Below are 20,587 nucleotides of genomic sequence, written 5' to 3'. Positions count from 1 at the left end.
TCTGCTGTTGTGGTGTAGAGTAGAGTGGGTGGGACGGAAGGATCTGGAAAGCTGGCAGATAACCATGTTGTAAAATCTAAACTTAAAATGCGGTACTAGTCATGGATTGTTCATCAAAATGCCAAAGGCAGCTGGAATTGAACTGTGCAAGTGCATTTGTGCTTTTTTTCCCCTGTCCAATCACTGCAGTAAGATGCATGAAGGGAGATTTAAGCCAAGCCCAAATCTGCTTGAAATTCTTTCATTTCTCCTCTAAAGAAGGTGTCTAGGACTGAATGCAGTAAAAAGGCAATTTGCACAGCTGTCAGACTTCCCTGTGTGCAGTGTAGTGATCATTTGTGTAATCACATGTCGGTTGTGTGTAATGATGTTCTCTTTCTGCAGCCTGCGCTGATCTGATCAATTCCAAGCCCTCTCCCGGTAAGTGCAGTCTGTGAGCTGGAAGATCTTTATTTCTGCTACAGGAACCGATTTGCTGATTGTCATTCACACTGGAGCCTAAGGGTATAGTCTAGCCTTACAGTGTGAATGCTTTAATGTAGCCTTACAGCTTGAATGATAGAATATAGCCTTTCGGTGTGAATGATATAGTGTAGTCTTACATTGGCTATCTCTAAACATGTATTGTACATGCATTATACACAAGTCATCAGCCTGAGCAAAGCTCAGAGCTGAAGGGTTTTCATATAATTTCTCATTTCACCCCATTTCCATAAATACATTTAGGAAAATATAGTTTGATTTGTTTTCATAACCTTGAAATCACATGGGTTAGCCTTTATCAGAATGTAAAGCCATGGAAATTTTTTGTTTGTTTGTTTTTATCTTCTTGGTTGTGCTGGAATACCACACTTGGCCCCAGTGACCAAAACTCCCATCCACAACACGCCCACTCCTGCAGCTCCAAACATTTCAGGTAAAATTAAATTCCCTACAGCTACTGTGTCTCCAGGATTCAAACTTACCTGTGCAAGCATTTCAGTGTTCTAGAATATACAAACCAATTATATTGAGCACTGAAATGTTTGCACCTCCATATCTGTAGCCTTATGTGCCTTCTTGGTGATGTTGCACATCTGTCTTACTAACACTGATGTTCTCCACTTCTGTTAGTCACTCTGGATAAGGGCATCTGCTTAGTGATTGTAATGTAGGTGCTGTACACTAGTATTACATTTCAGTACCTGCATATTCACTCAAGAGTTCAGTGGTCTGAGTGATTCTACAGTGCTTTCAGTTTGCAGTCTTAAGTAGAGTTTAAAGTCAAATGTGTCCACTAATTGATTGTTCTTCTTATCCTGGTTCTCATTCTAGTGGCGGACAACAAAGACAGCGGCAGTGGCAGTGGCAGCCGCATCGGCATCGGCGGCGGCATCGGCATCTTCTTCGGCATCGTCATCGTCATCGTCATCCTCATCGGAGTTTTGATTTGGAAGTAAGTTGTTTTCAAAAAGAACATTTTCGTATTTAGGTCATGCAGACATTAATTGTTTAAAAATGGATGGGGGGGGGGGTGGACCCACAATTCCTGAGGGGAAAATATGGATTATAGTGGCTTTTTACAGGTAACGTCTGTGTGTAGATTAGGCGTGATGTAGTGTATAAATCAGGGTTGGGCAAGGAGGGAGAAATCTGTATCTGGATCCTCCTCCAACTCGTTTGCTGAATTGGCCCCTTGCATATCATGACATGACTACATGTCCTGATAAGCTTGTGAGCAGCTAAAAGCTGTGTGCAACCTGCTGCTGTAGTCTCCTCTAGTGAAACTGCGTTGGTGTAATGTAGGGGTGCACAAGGGCAGATCCGTTTCAGGATTTTGTGCCACCTTCTTCTCTTAATTATTTTGATTGACTTAATGACTCCATCGTATCTTGATCTGACATTTGCATAAGCACCAGCTACAGACACAAGTGCAAGTGCATCCTAAAGATTTCACTGCGCTCAAGTACAGGAGTGAACCAGCACAGGTATTGAGCTGTCAGAAAACTAAATATAAAGTAATCGGTTGGAACAAAAACCAGCACACGGATCAACCCTCCAGGACCGGAGTTGTGCGCCCCCCCTAATTTAGGCAGGGTAAAGGGCGGAACCAAAAGCCCACAGAAACTGCCCGTTCAGAACTACTCATCCCTCACACGAGCCGTCAGAACTGGATTATTTTATTTCCACGTGTGAAGAGCTTTGCGTGTTAAGTTGACCTCCTGTTGACAGTCAAGAGAAAATGTGGTTTCGGCTTTTCCTCCTCAGGCTTTACAACTGTCCAAGAGGGCTGTACAGAGGCCGTCGTCAAGGGAACAACGGGGTGCCTCCTCATGACACTGAGCATCGTGATGAGATCACCATCCAGATGCAGCCTCTTAATGCAGAAGTTGCAAACGGAAACGTTAACGGGGTCCATTGAGAGGATGACAGCGTTGGGACTGCAGGGTAGGTGTTAACCTGTTTATTGACTCTGCTGTTTTACATAATCATCCAGAATAGTTGCTGTACATACAAGGGGAGGGCAAGCGTCTTGTGCTATTGGCTCCTCTGACTTCCTGGTTTTGATTGAGGCAGCCCACAGCCTATCGGAGCAGCCCCACAAGTTCCTGTGAGGGACCTGCTCACGCTGCTCAGGGCAAAGGGAAAGAGGGCCCTCTCCAGTGCTGGAGAACGTAACCCCATGATTTGGGGTATATGTCCATATGAGAGGGGACATGCTTTCTTGTGACTGCTGTGCAAACAACTGGTGAAACATGAGCCTTCCTCTCCCCTCCTACACACAGGTTACTTGGATGATTCTCCTCTGTGATCTGCTGACCCCTGGGGGTGGGGGGGACCTCCAGGGAGCTGCAGGGAGGGGGGGGTACTCCTTGTCATTGGTCTGAGGCATGCGGCCGCACTACCTATGAACAACTCCCCGAAAATAGCCTTTTGACATTTATTGGCCGTGTGTTCCGGAAAAACCCTCCCGGGTGGAGGGGAGGGTGAGTGTGAAAACGTGAGATGAAGAATGAAAGTGAAGTGAAAAGAAAAAAAAGAAAAATTGGACGCCATGTGAGCGTCATTGGGTCAGGCTGTGATCTGGCGCTCGCCCCTGTTGGGAAACAGACATTTTTGTGTATTCTGCATTTGGGAAGTTTCCGCTGGACCCCGGGGGGGAAGGGGGCGAGCCCCCCTGCTGTATTTCAATTTCAATGTGAATGGAACCTGTTTGAATAGATAGGATGGGAGCTGGAGTGCGCGGCCCCTGACCATGGCGGGTAAGGCAATGGTCCTGCCCATTCTTCTCTATGTGGGGAGGGTGTTTCCCCCAGACAAGGTCACCAGCAAGCAAATTGCTAGGTTGGCCTTTCACTTTGTCAGGGGGAGCAATATGGAAAAGCTGAGCAGAGTCACCCTCCTCAAAGAGGAGAGGAATGGGGGGCAGGGGGGCCCCGGACATAGTCAAAATTATTATGGTGCAAGGTCTGGCCGCCCTGGTCCAGAACGCTGGGAAGGTGGGAAAGGCCTCTGGTGCCTTCGCTAGGTACTATGTCACCCCCTTCCTGCGGGCAATGGGCCTGGGTGTGCTGGACCTCACCATACCATATAGCTGGGATCCCCCCTATGTCTATCAGGCCCTGAAGGACTTTGCTTTCAGGACGGGATTGCCCAGGGCTGGCCTGACCTCGTGGAGCTATAAAATCATAATGGCTCATTTAAGATCAAACGAGACCGCCACGCTCCCAAGGTCAGGGCCGGCCTGGGACCCGCAAGTCATCTGGGCAAATGTGACACACAAGTGTCTTACTAACAAATAAAAAGACATTGCCTGGTTGACAGCTCACAGGTGTCTCCCCACAAGAGTTTTTATGCACCCCAGGCACTTAGCCCTTACTGAGCACTGCCCCCACCGTTGCACTGACTCGGAACACAATCACCATCTGTTCTGGGAGTGCACCGTGACTAGGTGGGTCTGGGGCCTTGTTGTTTCCTCTGTCTCCCAAAACAGGTTGCTGCCGATGTCCTCCCTGACGGCTGAGAGCGTCCTCTACGGTCCCCGGGAGGGACTTAAGACAATGGAGCTCCAGCGTCAGTGGGGGATTATTAACACCGTCAGGCAGGTCCTATGGGAGACAAGAAACATCAAGGTCTACCAAAAAACATCAGTGGACCTGGTCGCTCTCAGGCGGAGGATACAGAACCTCCTCCAGGACGGCGTTTTGGTGGACTTTCGTAAGAACAAGGACCTGGCGAGAGAGAAATGGGGGTGGACCACTGGAAAGAACTCGTCATATAGTCCACCCCCCTAGGAGGGGCACCCGCTCTTCACCCCACCCCGAGCGCACATTTTTGTTTATTTTTTAAGGAAAATAGTATTTATTGTAAATATTCTTAAAATAATTTTGTCTTGTGATTATTAGTTAATATAGGTAGGGTTGTTTGTATTAGGTTTCCTCTTTCTGATTGTTTTGATTTTTTTTGTAATTTAGGGAATGTCTGTCTGAATGTATTTTCTGTTCCTTTTGACTTTTTAAAGGAATACGTTTTAAAAATGTAAAATGTTAAAAACCAATCAAGACACATTTTATCACGAACTTCTGATCTGCTTCTTCCTGGGACAACGGTTATTTTAACTGTTTTTGGTAATACCTTGATTAACCTACACCCCGATACGTTAGACTGGACTCTGGACTCTCACTGCATCTTGCAGTACTGGCCCTGAGTTCTGACATGGTCTGTGGTTCTGACTAACACTGTTCACCATACCATTCTCTTACCCACCCATTTTTCCAGTCTGTTTGCCACAGGCACGGCTCTTAATTTGTTTGAATGGTTTGTTAGGCACATCATAATCTGGATTAAGATCTGAATGTAAAACAAATTCCTGCACTTGAATCAGAACAAAACATTTATTTAAATGACATTTTATTGATATTTTATTTCCTCATTTCCACACTTTCTTTTAATGCTTTTTAATTCATTTATTTATTGTGAAGCACTTTGTGTTGGGCTATGAAACACTAACACAACACTACACAAAGGCATTTTATATTTCTGCACGCTTGTTAGAATTTTATTTTGACGCAATGCATTTCCACTTTCTTTTCCCTGAGAGTAACCCTGTTGTTACTTTGATACTGTGGACCATTCATTATGAATTTTTTTTTTTTGGTAACCTGGATTTTTTGTTTCTGGAACACCTGCTTCTCTCTTCTCCAAGTTTCATACGTGTGTGCTTTGCAGGTCTGTTCCTGTTTTGTTTTGTTTGTTTTCCCATCTTCTTGTCAAAGTTTGCATTTTTTTTAAAACTCATTTTTCTGTGCTTATTTGTTATGTATGTTCTTTTATGTTTCTTAAACCATCAACCTGCCCAGGGACTACAGATGAAAATTAGCCTGTATGGCTAAATCTGGCACATTTACATGGTGCATCCAAGTTCTCATGTTTATTAATGTGCACTGTCCCTTTCTTAAATAAAATAAACCTTAAACCTTAATGTGGGTTGTTTAACATCCACAAACACAGTACAATAAAATGGAAGCTCCGGAACATAGGCTAACATTCACATTAATATTTGAGCCAAGACTTCAAACTATTGGGTGTAACCAGAAGAGGTGTAAAGTGTGAACAGTGTTGTGTCCTGGCCAGACTTGTCTTACTCTTATCTGCTCAGGTGTGCATATCAGCAGTTTCTGTTGATCAGAAACACCTGGTGGTGCCTTATAAAAGAGCCTGTTCTGCACCTCTCTCCCCTCTCTCCCTATCCTCTCTCTTAACCAGGAGGGCGCTGGAATAACTGTCTTACTGACCACCACTTTTTCCCTTCCTTTTCCCCCTCTTTGCTCTGCACTTTGTATTTTTGATACTTTAATAAACCCATTTGTAATCGATCCCATTTTGTGTTTGTCTCCTTTATGTTATGGCTCTTTCGAGCCGTGGACTTGGGTAACAGCAGCTACACTGCACAGCAAAGTTGGCCAAAACATTTCTTCAAAATCAGTGGCACGTGATTGCACTGGCAACTAGAAGAAATAATACGCAAATGGCTTCACAGTTGTGAAATTAACTTCTTATAGACTTCGAATGAAACGCTGATCATTACAGTTTCACTGTGCACATGGATCATGACCCTCCCAAACACAACCCCCCCACCCCATCACGTCACCATAACAGTTAATCATTTCTTTTTAAAATATTTATAACATTTTCTTAACAAACAAAAATCAATATTTACAACAGAATAGAACAAAATAGAGGAATTATATAAATTTCTGTTTTTTTACATGACTGTTCCTCATTCTTACAGATATGATAAATAAATAAACAAAAAAAAAAAGAACAATCCTAATATTTGAGATTGCGGAGCTGCTTTGCCGTTGTGGTTGTCATGACATCATAGTCTGGGTCATGTTACGGTCACAGTTACATTTGGTCACGTTTGAAATCACAGTCGTGGTCAGGCTCACAGTCTGAGGATGACACAAAGTCTGGAGGTGTGTCAGGTGCAGTCACAGTCACAAGCATTCTTCGCTGTTAGGAAGCATGTCACAGGCACAGTCCCTGTGGCACCACAGTCACTTTACAGGGTCACGGCTGCAGTCACAGGGCGACCCCGCATTTGGTGGTATATCGCAGGCACAGTCAGTTCACGGTCAGACTTTTTTTTTAGGGGCGTCGCAGGCACAGTCACATCAAGGGTCACAGTCTCCTCACAGTCACAGTCACATTTTACAGTTGTGTCGCAACTGTGGTCAGGTCAGGTCAGGTGGTGGTTGGGTCACAGTACGGTCGCGATCGCGGTCTCAGGACGACGCAGAGCTTGGAGGTGCATCGCAGGCACAGTCACGCCAAAGTCGGGTCACAGTCACGGTCACAATCGCGGTCTCAGGATGACGCAGAGCTTGGAGGTGCGCCTCAGGCACAGTCACGCCAAGGTCGGGTCAAGGTCAGCCCGCGGTCGCGGTCACAGGATGGCGCAGAGCTTGGAGGTGTGCCTCAGGCCGCGGTAGGCGCGGAGGCGGTCCTTCTTGGGGTCGGCGGCGGCCTGGGCGGCGACCACGGGCATGCTCTCCAGGGCCCGGCGCCGGTGCACGCGGTGCAGCAGGATGCGGTACACGCCCGTCACCGAGCTGCGGCAGTCCTTGCCCTGGTTGTTCCGGATGTGCTCGGCGGTGATGCCCAGCGCCTCCAGCGCGGCCCGCACCTCCGCCGCCTCCTCGTCCGGCTCCCCGGCCCCGGCCCCGGCCCCGCCCTCGGCCAGGTGGAGCGGGTCCAGCCGGAAGGGCTCCATGGCGCGGGGGAACTCCACGGGCAGCAGCCACTCGCACCCCATCATCTGCTCCACGGTGCAGCGGTCGGCGGGCAGCGGCTGCAGGATGCCGCGGATGAGCCGCTGGCACGGCTCGGGCACGAAGGGCGGCACGGCGTAGGCGCCGTCCAGGATGCAGCGCTTGAGCTTGGCCACGGTGTCGGCGCGGAAGGGCATGGTGCCCGTCACCATGAAGAAGAGCAGGATGCCCAGCGCCCAGGCGTCCACGTGCACGCCCACGTAGTGCTCGTCGCGGAAGAGCTCGGGCGCGGCATACGGCGGCGAGCCGCAGAAGGTGTTGAGGGTCTCGTCGCGCCGGCTGACCGTGCTGAAGCCGAAGTCGCCCACCTTGACGCAGGTGCTGCAGGTGTACAGGACGTTCTCCGCCTTCAGGTCCCGGTGGACGATGTTGTTGTCGTGCTGGGCAGCGGGGAATGGCGCGTTAAAATCGCTCCGTTTTCACTCGCAATTTCCCATTTCCACAGCTTATAATTACAGACTGACATTTTTTTGTCAAAATTAATGAGTAATATAGAGACAATCTTTGTAATGTCATTTTTTTAGACAACAGACAAACAGCTGATATCACACTTAAAAAATCACATAGAGATTAAATAAAGATATTTCAAACTGAACTTTACGGTTTAGCATTAGAGTTCACCTAACGCTTTAACAAATATGTGATTAGAATGTTCCCAACTGAACATTCTAATGCTGATGTCACAATCACCGCCGGCAACTGAAAGTAATGAGAGAGGCTGCTGACCATGTGCTTGACGGCCGACAGGATCTGGGAGAAGACGATCTTGCTGTCGATGTCGGACAGCTTCCCCTCGGTGCTGATGCGGGTGTAGAGCTCCCCGCCCCCGGCGTACTCCATCACCAGGTGGAGGCGCGACAGGGTCTCCACCACCTCGTACAGCCGGATCACGTTGGGGTGGTGCAGGCGCTCCATGCTGGAGATCTCGCGGGACAGCAGCCGCTGGGTCTTCTGGTCCAGCTTGGTCTTGTCCAGGATCTTTATGGCCACCTTGTCTGAAGGCAAGAGAGACGAGCAAACAGACGCAAACCCGGGGTTAAACCAAGCGGGTGAGGATCGGCTGCAGTGCTGCCACCTGGTGGTTAAAAAGTAACACAGCAGGACGATTCCAGGCCTTGAGAAATTGGTCCACCTTGGAAGGAGACAGCAGGGCCTTTCTCAATGGCTGGGCTTAAGAGGCCGAAAATACAGTCAGGTGGGTAGGGAACCCAGCCGGCAACCACGAGGTTACCTGTTTGCGTCCCACTCGCCACACCGCTATAGCCCTGAGCTAGTCCCTAAAGCTGAACAGCCCCAACCAAGTCCCTGGATGTACACTTACATAATGCAGTATGTGAAAAAAAACAAAAGTAAAGCTGGACACACCTCCCTGGACCTGTAAGCTGATAATAATGATGATAATTACGCCAGAGAGGTGTTGTTCTCCAGCTCCTGGTTGTTTACCGCACAGCGGTCTCTCTGGGACCCCAGCTGCCACGCCCGGGGGGGGTTTCAGGTGTAAATTAGACGCTAATTGCCAGGTAAGATATGCCAACCGCGGTCCCTGGGCAATCGTGGGCCGACGAGCCCAGGAGTAATTAGGCTTGATTAAAAAAGGAAACACCTCCGGCGTCCCTCGCTCGCCCCTCCGACACGACCGGCGTCCCACGACATCCTTCGGGGTAAAAATGTTTTTTTTGGGGGGGGGGTGGGGGCGGGGGGTTTGGAATCCCCCTTTACATGATCGTACAGTTAGAAGAACCACTAACTGGGAGAAGAGAATCTCTGGGTAATGAATGCAACATATAATAAAAATAGTTTATTTTGAACCGGTGGAAGTGCCGTAACATGTTAACTGCACGCTAACGTTAGAATATATCCAACGGCCTAATGGATGCGTCTTAAACTCCTGGGGCATGTGTATCCTTCAGTTACTCTACTATGAGCTTTTTTACCTCCTTGACTTTCAAGGACGGCAGAATAATAATAATAATAATAATAATAATAACCTGTAGCGCGTTTTGGCTTTGCTTTGCCATTGACACCATTTCTCTGAGACAGCAGGAATCCTGCTCTCTCAGCTGACACACGAAGCCACAAATCAATCAATCCCCCCCCCCCCAACTCCCCCCCCATAGGGCGGTCCCACGGGTCACCCCCATCCCAGTCATCAGAAAAAGGGTCTGTTTCTGAATCACATGCCAGAGTCTGTCCCTAATTATATAATTAACGCAGTAATTTAGCCGATCTGACAGTTTTAAGCAGCACTTCTTGATGAGCCCAGGAATTACAGCAGAAAGACAGCTTGTGCATCTTGTCTTCTTATGTCCTGAAACTTCGTACTGTGAGCTAATCTGGGAGTGAACCAGCATTGATGTTCACAGCTGATTAATTCAGCCGGGGCAATCAGTCATTACAAAAACCTAGACACCCTGATACTCAGACAGTCACATAGCAGAGACAGTATAGTGATCGAGCAAGATTCAGTAACTGTGCCGGTCTCCTCCTGTCGCTGATAGAAACAGCGGGAAATTGTACAAACACAGATATTAAACATATCACACTCTGTGCCCACTGAAGCTCATCGAATAAAACTTTTGTTAATCGGTAAAAAAAATGATTCAGATTTTAAAATTCAGATCAATTAAATCATGTTTGACAATGGCACTGTATAAAGTACATAGTGAGCAAAATAACCACACTGTTTTCCTTTCTTTGATAGGAGTAAACATCTTTCCAGAAACCTGATAATAGATAGAAGTGTCAAGTAATTAAGTAATTGAACAAAATAATTGGGAAACCGTGTTTTGTTTTTTTTAACACCATCCCTAAAGCACTAATTAAAAACGCATGACTAAAGCTCCAGATCTGTTTGGGGGCGCGGTTGGGGGCAGGGCGGGGCGGGACGCGGCCCCACAGCCCACCTCTGGTGAGGGCGTGGATGCCCAGCTTGACGTGGGAGAAGTTCCCGCAGCCGATCTCGCCGCGGATCTTGTAGAAGCCGATTCGGCGACCGACGGTCAGCTCGCGCACCACCTTCTCGTCCTGGCACATGTCCAGGTTCAGCCTCTCCAGCGGGCTCAGCCGCCGGCGCGGGGCCCCGCCCTCCTCCTCGTCCGTGGCCACGTCCAGGCTGTCCTGCCGGCTCCAGCGGGCGTAGCGCCGGTTCCCCGGGGCCTCGCAGCCGAGGGAGGGGCCCACGCTCTGCAGGGAGGGGCCCAGGTTGTGGCCCCCAGCGGGGGGTCCCGGGTCGTCCAGGGCGGGGTCCCCATTTGGACACACTGCTGTCATCTTGCTGTAGGGTGCAGGGGGGTTAGCTCACGCCAGGGTCCCCGTGTGTTACTGGAGACCTGAAAAACAAACACACGCACGCACGCACGCACGCACGCACGCACGCACACACACACACGCACACACACACATGCACACATATACACACACACACACACACACAATCGCACACATACAGTCAGAAATGGATGAGGTCAGCAGTAAGGTTTTTTCCAGTATGTGCTCTAATCTCATTCAGCACAATAGTATGAGCCTTTCAGAAACGCCTCCATTTAAACAATAGCCAAATCACCCAGTGCGCCAGCATATTTTCTGTGAAATTCAGCAACAAAAAAATACAGCATTCCAAATGTTATAACATGTTTCTAACATGGTTCAATATGTTCCAGCACTGCTGTAAAACTTGCAGTTTGGCAGAATAAATTGAATAAATAATAAAAATAAATTAATTGAAAATAAAACCGCACAGGCTGTCCAGAAAGCCAGTTACACGCACCTAAGCACTCAAATTTAGCAGTGCTGCACAGTAAAACGTTCAGTGTTAAAATAAACACTTACAAAGTACCGTACATACGGTCCCTGTTGGACTCTGTTAGAGTTGAATTAACACTGGGCATTTCACTGTGCGCTGGTTTTCATGCTTCCCCTAAGATCTGGGACACCAGGTGAGAGGGGAGGGATCTCTGACCAGTTCCGTGGTCTCTACTCAATCAGTTAATTATGAGGTAGGGAAAGAGAACCAGGTGTGCTGCTGGAGTCCCTGGAGGAGAGGAAGGGTGCGGGGCTGAATCGGGGGAGGGGGGGGGGAACCTCACCTGCATGCGTCTGTGCCATGGGGGACGCAGGCTCTCCGTCCGTCCGTTTCGGCTCCAGAGACGCCCCCCCGGTCCGCATCTCAGGCTCCGAACGAGGACCCCCGTTACTCAGGGGGGAGGAGAACGGGTGGGGTGGGGGGGGGGGGTCCACGGTTCCTGGTGGTCCCTGTACCCCCGCTGAAGGAAAGCGGAGGGAAAGCAGCCCTGAGAGCGCAGTCCGACTCACCCCAGAGGAGCGGCTAACGCGCCCCTGGCACCGGATCCTTCCCTCCAGAGTTCAACGGGGAAGACGCCGCCCTGGACCGGCCAGTTCTCTGCACACTCCTCTGCTATCTCTCTCTTTCTCACTTGCTCTCCTTATCACTCTCTCGTTCTTTCTGTCTCTCACTCGCTCTTGCTCGCTCTCTCTGGGTCCTCCCCTCACTCCAAGTCGAATCTGTAGCCAGAGCCCCTCACCAGGACAGCTGCCCCCGCCCCCCCACTTAGCCTATCTGTTCCAGTGGCAGACCTGACTGACAGAAACAAGAGATGCTCTCTCTTCTCTCACTCTTCCTCTTACTCTCTGCCTCTCTATCTCTCTCTCTTCTCCTCTCGGTCGTACTCTATCTTTCTCTTCTCTCCTTCTCTGGCTCCTCCCCCACTCTCTCTCTCTTCTCTGCTTCTCTCAGTCTCAGTCTGTGTTTCTCCCTCGCTCTCTTTTGCTCTCTCTTTCTCTCTCCTCCCTCTCTCTTTGGACTGCCCTGCTGCAGAGATTAGCACATGCAGTCGCTAGCTGTCTTAATCCCTAATTTAATCCTAATTTATTTACGGCTCTTAAACCCTTGAGCTGGAAGAATGTCCGTGTTTCTTACCTGAAAGAGAGGATGCACAAAAACAAGAGGAGAACGGAGAGGTGAGGTCACGGTCTGGCCATGCGTACCAGAAATATATTGAGGCCAGAGTGGGTGTGGCTTCTCCCTTCCCCGCCCACCATCACACCTATCCAAACACACTGACCAAAGACATTCTCCCTCAGTGTGTGTGTGTGTGTGTGTGAGTCTGTGTGTGTTTGTGTGAGTGGGTCTGTGCGCGTGTGTAAATCAGGAGGTGATTAAGGTAAATTAACTATTTTTGAGGAAACGTCCTAATGAAGAGCCTAGAGAGGAGGAAGAGGAAGACGATGAAGAAGACGTGGCCTCGGCCGTTTCCTGGAACGGTGCGTTCCGCCACGTCTGTGGCTGAGGGATTTTCAGGTCACCGCGGCGACGTCAGAGTAGCCAGCGTCTTCCAGTGCGCGTCCACTCAAACGCACCCCTACCCACGCCCCCAGCCCACGATAAACATCAATCACAGCGCCTCACCACTAATCCCCGTCAAGGACCCGCACGGAAAACCTTGACCTCACACTGACCCCGAGGTACGCCCGTTCAAGGGACAGCACGCCGGATGATGCAGCCTGTGGATCGGACACACCCTCTCCATCCGTGTCCTGCACAGTGGACTCACGGTAGTCAGAACTGCCCTCAGATTTAAAAAATAATTATTTTCTAATGACAGAAAAGACACAAAAAGAAGTGCTACAGAATAACGTCAGTAAGTGAAATTATTCCATTTTTGCCACATTGACAACAGGACCACATTAACTCAGAGACGTAAAGATATGAAATAAAATGAGATCACATGTAGATGACACATGAGCATGTGTAATTAGAGCTCCAGACTGCCAGGATTTTCCTTACACTGAGAACTCGTAGGCATTGTGGACGGGACTGTCACACGCAGGGAGGTAGCCAAATTAACCCTGGTCCAGCAACAAAGACCCAGACTGCAATCCCAATCTCAGTCTAACCAAGTATGCACTTCCCAGTATGCACAGGAAACAGTCATACTAGCCAGGGATTTATTTGAATGAGAATTTTAAAACCTCAGAGAGAGAGAGAGGAAGAGCAAGAGAGCTGGGGAAGAGAGATAGATAGAGAGAGACATATGTGCGATACATATTATCATTAAACAGACACTAGAGTCATCTGTAATCAGGGTCTGCAGGCTCTAGGATCATAACAGAACGCACCGCGGCTCAAATTGTTCCTGCTCAAATTGCCTTGTGATGAAGAAAGGGCATGCCCTCATCAGCTATGCTGTGACAGGTACACCCAGGCGTGTCAGGGGACGACTGTTGTCAAGGACCCGTGACAACTGGGATTCTTAAACAACCCCGAATCTCCCGGCAGCAGCATAAACACACCGGAGACATGCTGGGGGAGAGAGACGCAGTGTGTGTGTGTGTGCGCGCCTGTGCGTGTGTGTGTGTGTGTGTGTGTGTGCGCACCTGTGCGTGCGTGTGTGTGTGTGCGTGTGTGTATGTGTGCGCGTGCGGGGTGTGTGTGGCGTAACATATCCTTATTCACTTCCTTGCTTCCACACATACACATAGACATACATACGTAGGATTATAGATACACATATGCATAAATATGCATACGCATAAATCTTTAGCCCTGTCTTAGTCCATATCTCTTTACCTCTCCCTCTCCTCATCATAACTTTCATCTCATCGGGTCATTTTTCCTTTCCCTCCCTCTCCTCCCTTTCTTTCTCTCCCCCTCTGTCTGTCCCCTCTCTGGCTGGCCGGGGGATATCAAAGGCCCCTGATCCTCATAAATACTCCATTTCTCTGGCCTTCAAACGCCATCGACGGAGATGAATGCTCTCCCATTGATCTCTGGGGCTGAAAAGACTCATCAGGAGAGGAAGAGGGGACAGGTTCACAACACAAAAGCAGGTTCACACCATGAAACAGGTCCACACCTCAAAACAGGTTGATGTTCTCTCCTACTGGCCCGGAACGACAATCGGTGCAGAATGGTGGCAGTCGGCTTTCCACTTCTAGGGCCGAACAGAACACCGAAAACCTCGAAAGACCCTGAGAAGAAGGGTTCAGTAAATCACCCTGCACCCCCCAAACCCCCCCCCCCACCCCCCCTTCCGCCCGCTGCCTTGGCGATTCGCCCAGGTTGCCCCGGCGACGTGCTAAGTGTGCTTGTGCGGGCTCGCAGCGGCCGGGGAACGGGACAGTAACCAGCCAGCGGAAAGTTAAGAGCGCGTTCTCCGCCCCCCCCCCCCCCCCCCCCCCCCATGTGCCGCGGCGCGCCGTCCCAGAACGCTAGCGACGGGCTACGATTGGCCGGCGGCACGTCGTACCGTAAACAAAACCGCCGTGACATTTTTACAGGAAGTTTTTAACCTGAGAAAGTGGATTAATGCAGGGCTCGAGCTCACAAAGATTCGGTTTGTTATGTTGTCAAGGATACGTATACCGTACATTATAAGTACAAATTATGTTGTGTGTATGTTTTATTTTTTCTTCTAAATGTTTTTTTTACGTAATATTTCAGTATTGAGTCAAAGTGCATAGTCCTTTTTCTGGAGCCAATATTCCAAAGACAACTTTCCATTTATAGATCTTTGCCAATAAAGTTTTTTGAACTGATCTGAGCTGAACTGAAGTTGTGGAGAGGAGTTCAGAAGAGGTCAACTGCAGAGAGGGGCGGGGTTTAAGGCAGTCAGGCGGCCATATTGGCTCGACGTTATTGCGGTTTCCCCTTTGCAGTGGGGCAGGGAATTTCCAAGGGGGACGGGCACGCTCAGGAACAACTCCACACTTCCGTTCCAGAGGAAAACTGGAAACGTGTGCAAGCCCTCCTGAGAAAAGCACAGAAACTACACAGACGTGGGGGCCACTAACAGCCTGGAAACCCCGGGGGGGGGGGGGGGGTAGTCGGGGTAACGAGGTGAAATGAGGGTGAGGTGAAGGCACTTCCTCCTGTTCTCTCCTCCCGCACCTGCAAGCCAACAACACAACGTGCTGCGTTCAGGAAAAACTGCTTCTCACATCTATCTGCAGTGTGCCCTACCATCTCACTGAGAGAGATGGAGAGGGAGGGAGGGAGGAAGGGAGGGGGAGCAAGGCTTCCCTTTTCATTGCACAACAAGAGAAAGAGAGAGAGAGAGACCCAGGAAGGGAAAAAAAACTTTCTTTTCAGATGTACACACACACACACATACACACACACACATAGCCATGGGTACACAAAGCTTCTCTGTGTGTCCTAATTGAGATGTGCAGTCCAGGGAGAATAAGGATCCAGGACTGAAAGGAAAACAACAAGAATGGAGTGTGAGGGCTGGAGAGGTGGAGCGGAGGAGAGCTGGAGGGGTGGAGGAGTGGAGAGGTAGAAAGGTGGAGGGGTGGAGGAGCCATGGGACTGTTCACTGGGGAATCCTGGAGGCAGGGAGGCCTTCAAACCCCCATCACTGTACAACCCCCCCCTCCAAATACACAACGCCGCATCCTGCCTGACCCTCTACACATCCAACCGCTTCTAACTGCCATACCTGGGCTTCAGCAGAACTGCTGCAGGACAACGATTAGTCATGTGACTGTGTCATGTGACTGACCCAGCCAATAACCAACTTTCCTCAACATGTACAGCACTATACTGGCACTGTGTACACACCTGAGGTTACACCATTACACGGGTACTGTATATTCACCTGGGGCTACAGTACTATACATAGGTATACTGTACATACCTCAGGCTATAGCACTATACACAGGCACTGTAAACCCATTTTACTGGGACTACTGAGTGTATATACACCTGAGGCTATGACACTGTATATGTATATATGCACTCAGGGCCAGTGTTGTGCAGGTATATAAGCTCAGGGCTGAATTACTCTACACACACGCACACACACACACACACTCACACAGCATACAGGTGTGTGTATATATATAGCCTATATATATACTCAGGACTAATATTACACATGTATATACACTCAGGGAGAATGGTGAGGTATATATATATATATATATATATATACACACAAAGAAAAGAGCTCCAGGTCATTTATTACATGATCTATTAAACTCTATGACCTTACTTGCCCTGAGTATCACATCTGGTTACTGTATCCTAATACATACGCTGCGATAACACTGTCACTTGGAAATCTGAACCCTGGCGCGCGCACCGGGCGCTAATGGCGCTGTAAGTCGACCCCACATAAGCACTTTTACTCAGCTAATAAATAAATCAGAAACGTCATTTCGCCGCCATGAACCAGCTGCGGCCGGTGGCAACGACAGCGGCTTTAAGCTCTAAAGCGTGCCGCGCGCGATCACCCTGAAAACCCATAGCGCGTGGCTTTTGACTGTTACTGTCCCCTTTTCCACAAAAGGCGCACAACGACAGCGTCGGGTTTTTAACGAACTTAGCCAGAGGACGCAACCCCGTGCTCGGTTACACCCATATAACCGGTGATGGAATGGTGGGCCTGACGACATTAACTATATGGCTAAGCAAAACACGACCGCGACCCAGCAAAGTCGCAATGCTACCTCATAATAAATTTTAAACATATATATTTTTAAGTATCATTCATTTAGCTTAGTAAAAGGCACTGCATCAATTGAACTCAAACACAGTTTCCAGTATAGACAGTTTAGAGTCCAAGAGTGATACAATGTCCATTATCACATAACTTTTAACACTAAACACTCAACATTTACAGGGTATAACTGGACATCTGATGGTCTATAAAAAGTCAAATCCAAAATACTGGGAATGGGAATTTAATATTTTTTAATATGTAATTATTATATACTATACACTATATTGTACAGGCCATGGTGCAGCATTGCTGCTGATCTTGGGACAGACCCCCCCCCCACCCACCCCCCTTCTGGACCTATATGCACTCAGGTTCCGTTGTGCTCCATTAATTCACATTGGCCTTCAAAAGAACAAAAACAGGGTGGCAGCGAAGACTCTGGGGACGGGGAGGGGGGGGGGGGGGGTGAATATTCATAGTGAATATTCTGTCCTCATCTTTCATGAAGCGATCACAAAAAAGTGATTTCCGCTCCATTGTAGAGCATTAATCTATTCCATCGCTTCAAAGAGCCTTTGGTCTCACGAGCAGAACCACAGTCGGAATGTTTTCTGGTTGTTGTAGTTTTTTTTATTTATTTTTAGGTCCATCTAATGAGCCCATCAAAGGCCTGAAAAAACACTGGGATATGGACTGTTTCTTGCTTCCCCTGTTACTGACGCACAGCACAATTCCATGTTTTGTGGAAGCACCCAATACTGTCAATTCAATTCAATTAAATTTTATTGGTATAGTGTGTTTTTTTTTTGTTTTTTACAGAGATAATGTCACAAAGATTGTTTACAGTAGAAATAGAAGAGAAAATTGGGCAAAAACCAGGCCTGAACCCCCCCCCCCCACCACCCCCACAAAAAAAGCGGGCAACTATAGAGGATGAGCCCATCCTCGGCTGGCTGGCTGGCTGGCCCAGTGTAAATAATCATCCAAAAATCACATTCTGTTCCGCAAAGCAGGCACCAGTTCCCATTCGCACCACACAATTGCGCTACTTTCCCCCATCTTCCATTCTGTCCGGAACATCAAACAGGTGACACTCATTAAAATGTGTGGAAAATGGCCGCTCAAGCTGCTTCCTCATCAGGCCATCAGACACAACGACTCCGGTGTACGCGAGTCTGCCCAGCGGCTGCGGCCCGTTGAAATGGCCGATTTCGGTTTTCCGTTTTTCGGGTGGGTGATGGCAGCCATTCCCAAACTTGGGATTCAGAGAAAGCCACGACTTCCACCGCAACGCCAAAAAGGAATGCGGGCTGCACCGGTAGAGACAGGACTGAGATGGGGGTAGTGGGGTAGGGGGGTAGGATCATGTCCCTAATTTTCCAATTCTGAAATGGACTTGGAGTGAGGAGATGTCTCATGTACCGAACTCTGCCTATTCTGTCGAGCCCAATGCCGTACTGCAAGAAAATGAAAGCCTATGCCTATCTGCCGTCAAACAAAACACACCTGTATTCAGGACACACCTGGTCACTAAGACACACAGCCGTGTGCTGGGCACACCTGTACATGGATAGACACAAATGCTTTTCGAGAACACTCCATTCAGGAGGGGTGAATCCGAGCAGAGAAAAACAAAGGTCAATTTTACTAATTGCTTCAAGATGCTCCTTTTTAAAGTGCGTCACAAAATTTGTTAATCCCCTAAACTGCAACAGTGGGAGGTTGGAGAAGTGCCTTACCCTAGAATGTGCAAAGTAAACCAATAACTTACATAACCGTCTACTCTTGGGGTTTAGGGTTTTAAGGCAAGGAAAGACCCCGGATTCAGTTAAAAGCCCAACATGGCTCACTGTTCTCCTGTCCATAGGGTCCACAGCCAATCAGCTTAGATGTGTTTCCCCCTCACGGACAAGACGACACGGTGTGATAACTGATCGAAATATGACAGGGTCTTCTACAAATATTATTATTTCTACAATATAATAATTTTTATATTTATGCTTATATTTCGAAATATGCTAAATGCTTTATCATAACATGTTGAATCTATGAGCAAATAATCTATAATTAGGAGTGGAACCCCAACAGGGGAACCCCAACAGGGTTATGCATTTGTGCTGAGAACGGCCTCCGCATTGAACCTGCGATGAGCAGGTTTAAATTGAAACGAGGAAACAATGCATCTACAAGTGCCACTTACTGTAGCGCGACCTACCACAGGCGCTCGTTAATAAGGAAATCATATTCCACATTCTCAAAGAGCATAGAGCTCACTTAACATCTGTACAAGTCCACTAAAGCACAACGATTAGCTTGCAAAATTCTCATAGGGAACGCAAATTTGTGTTCGCTTCCAAGTTCAGAAATTGGCATCACATTCGCAATGTATTTCCTTTTGTAAAATCATCTTTTTTTTTTACACAGGCAGGTCGACAGGATAATATTTTGGATGTGTATGGGATGTATACTTTCAATAATGTGTGTGAGCAAAAAAGAGAAAATTCGTACGCGCGGGTTTTCACTTATGCATAAGGCAATTGCAACAAATACAACATCCGGAGAGTACGAAGAAAACAGAAGAAAACACCGGTAAATGAATTATGTATATAAATGTAAATACGAATGTATTATGCATGCAATTGCATATACATAAAGAAAAATCCAAGTACTGGATCCGTTCCGTTGAGGAGACTACCGTGTTACTGGAAACATGATCAAACATTATGGCCTACTTATTGTTTATTTAATACACATGAAATTATTTTTCACGTTTTTTCACATTTTTCTAAAATTCTAAGGAAAAATATATTTAACATTCGTTTTAGTACTGATATGTAGCCTAGTCCTGTGTATAAACCCCTTGACCGACTAAGAAATATAAGATTTTGAAAAACAATACCAGAATTATTTGCCACCCCAGTACATATACATATTACAATACAATATATTCTATACTTATTCAACGGGGTTGATTGGAAAAAACTACAAAATGTGCATAAACGTTTAAAAACAACAACTGCATGACCAACCACCATTCTATCGTATTTGTGATTGTTGCCCCTATGATAACGTTACTTCGGGCGACGAGATTAGCAAATATGTAAGATTAGCCAGATAGCCACGAGCTGCCCGCGTAATCATAAGGACGCAACGAGGCGCTCTTACCTTGCTGAAATGCTCGCACGCGAGGCACGGACCTTCAGGAAGGGGATTCAAGGCACACGACAATCTTCATTTTCTTCCGTCCCCTGTTGTGAATGAATTTCTATGTCTCCTCCGCTTCTAGGCAACCTCCAGCTCACAATTGTGTTAGGTGATGCACGCGAGCATGCTATCTAATGACTCGCAGACTCCATGAACGACAGTCCTGTTAACTTATCAGGAACTGAAGTGGGCTGGGCTTGATCACAAATTCAGCCAATGGGAATCTGGGGCCCTTTTCCTTTGAATTCTTATCCGTCCTTCTTCCTTAGGCGCTTTAAAGTGACTCGTTGCATTTTATTTTTGCTTAGGTTACGTATGAGGTCACCATGTTCGCCTAGAGAAACCAACCACCGCAATTTGTGCTATATTTACAAAGAATAGTTTGTTTGTAGTATTGTCTGCGAAACGGACCTATAGATCAGAAATACCCAGTCAATGTAAGATTATTTTTACGCACCCAGTGCTAGAACCAGCTACTAGCGCAATGGTGCGGGAGCTATCCAGGGTGCTGGAGAGACCTGTAGGAAAAATAGGATCTCGGAAGTGAACTTGCGATGTACGCGATTACAGTGATAGGCAGAATGTAGGTTGAATAGTTGTCAACAC

General features: G+C 47.8%; 2 protein-coding genes across 4 annotated transcripts in view; one reads left to right on the top strand and one right to left on the bottom strand.

The window, feature by feature from the left end:
- The window catches only part of LOC118206369, a 29,218-nt gene extending 26,536 nt beyond the window's left edge, over positions 1-2,682 (top strand). Inside the window, exons 6-9 of the mRNA XM_035379006.1 lie at positions 385-420; positions 863-916; positions 1,315-1,435; positions 2,248-2,682. Coding sequence (XP_035234897.1) covers positions 385-420; positions 863-916; positions 1,315-1,435; positions 2,248-2,401 — 365 coding nt within the window. The 3' untranslated portion in view covers positions 2,402-2,682. The remainder of the gene's footprint in view (positions 1-384; positions 421-862; positions 917-1,314; positions 1,436-2,247) is intronic.
- Positions 2,683-6,145: 3,463 nt separating this feature from the next.
- nim1k (NIM1 serine/threonine protein kinase) lies at positions 6,146-20,104 on the bottom strand. 3 transcript variants are annotated; one of them, XR_004761182.1, is made up of 6 exons: positions 19,943-20,104; positions 11,399-11,575; positions 10,217-10,642; positions 8,040-8,308; positions 6,856-7,693; positions 6,146-6,773 (listed from the first exon to the last, which is right to left on the bottom strand). XR_004761182.1 is itself a non-coding variant. In XM_035379004.1 (5 exons), exons 3-5 carry the CDS (start codon positions 10,581-10,583, stop codon positions 6,929-6,931), a joined length of 1,401 nt encoding a protein of 466 aa, XP_035234895.1. In that variant the 5' UTR covers positions 10,584-10,642; positions 11,399-11,575; positions 19,943-20,104; the 3' UTR covers positions 6,146-6,928. The 3 variants fall into 3 exon arrangements, 2 of the variants coding, with proteins under 2 accessions (XP_035234895.1, XP_035234896.1); XM_035379004.1 differs by having other exon boundaries at positions 6,146-7,693; XM_035379005.1 differs by having other exon boundaries at positions 6,146-7,693; positions 10,217-10,634.
- Between the last annotated feature and the right edge of the window lie 483 nt (positions 20,105-20,587).

The sequence above is a fragment of the Anguilla anguilla genome, chromosome 10 (genome assembly GCF_013347855.1).
Source record: "Anguilla anguilla isolate fAngAng1 chromosome 10, fAngAng1.pri, whole genome shotgun sequence".
NCBI classification, from domain to species: Eukaryota; Metazoa; Chordata; class Actinopteri; order Anguilliformes; family Anguillidae; genus Anguilla; species Anguilla anguilla.
This window is presented reverse-complemented; position numbering and strand designations above follow the sequence as displayed.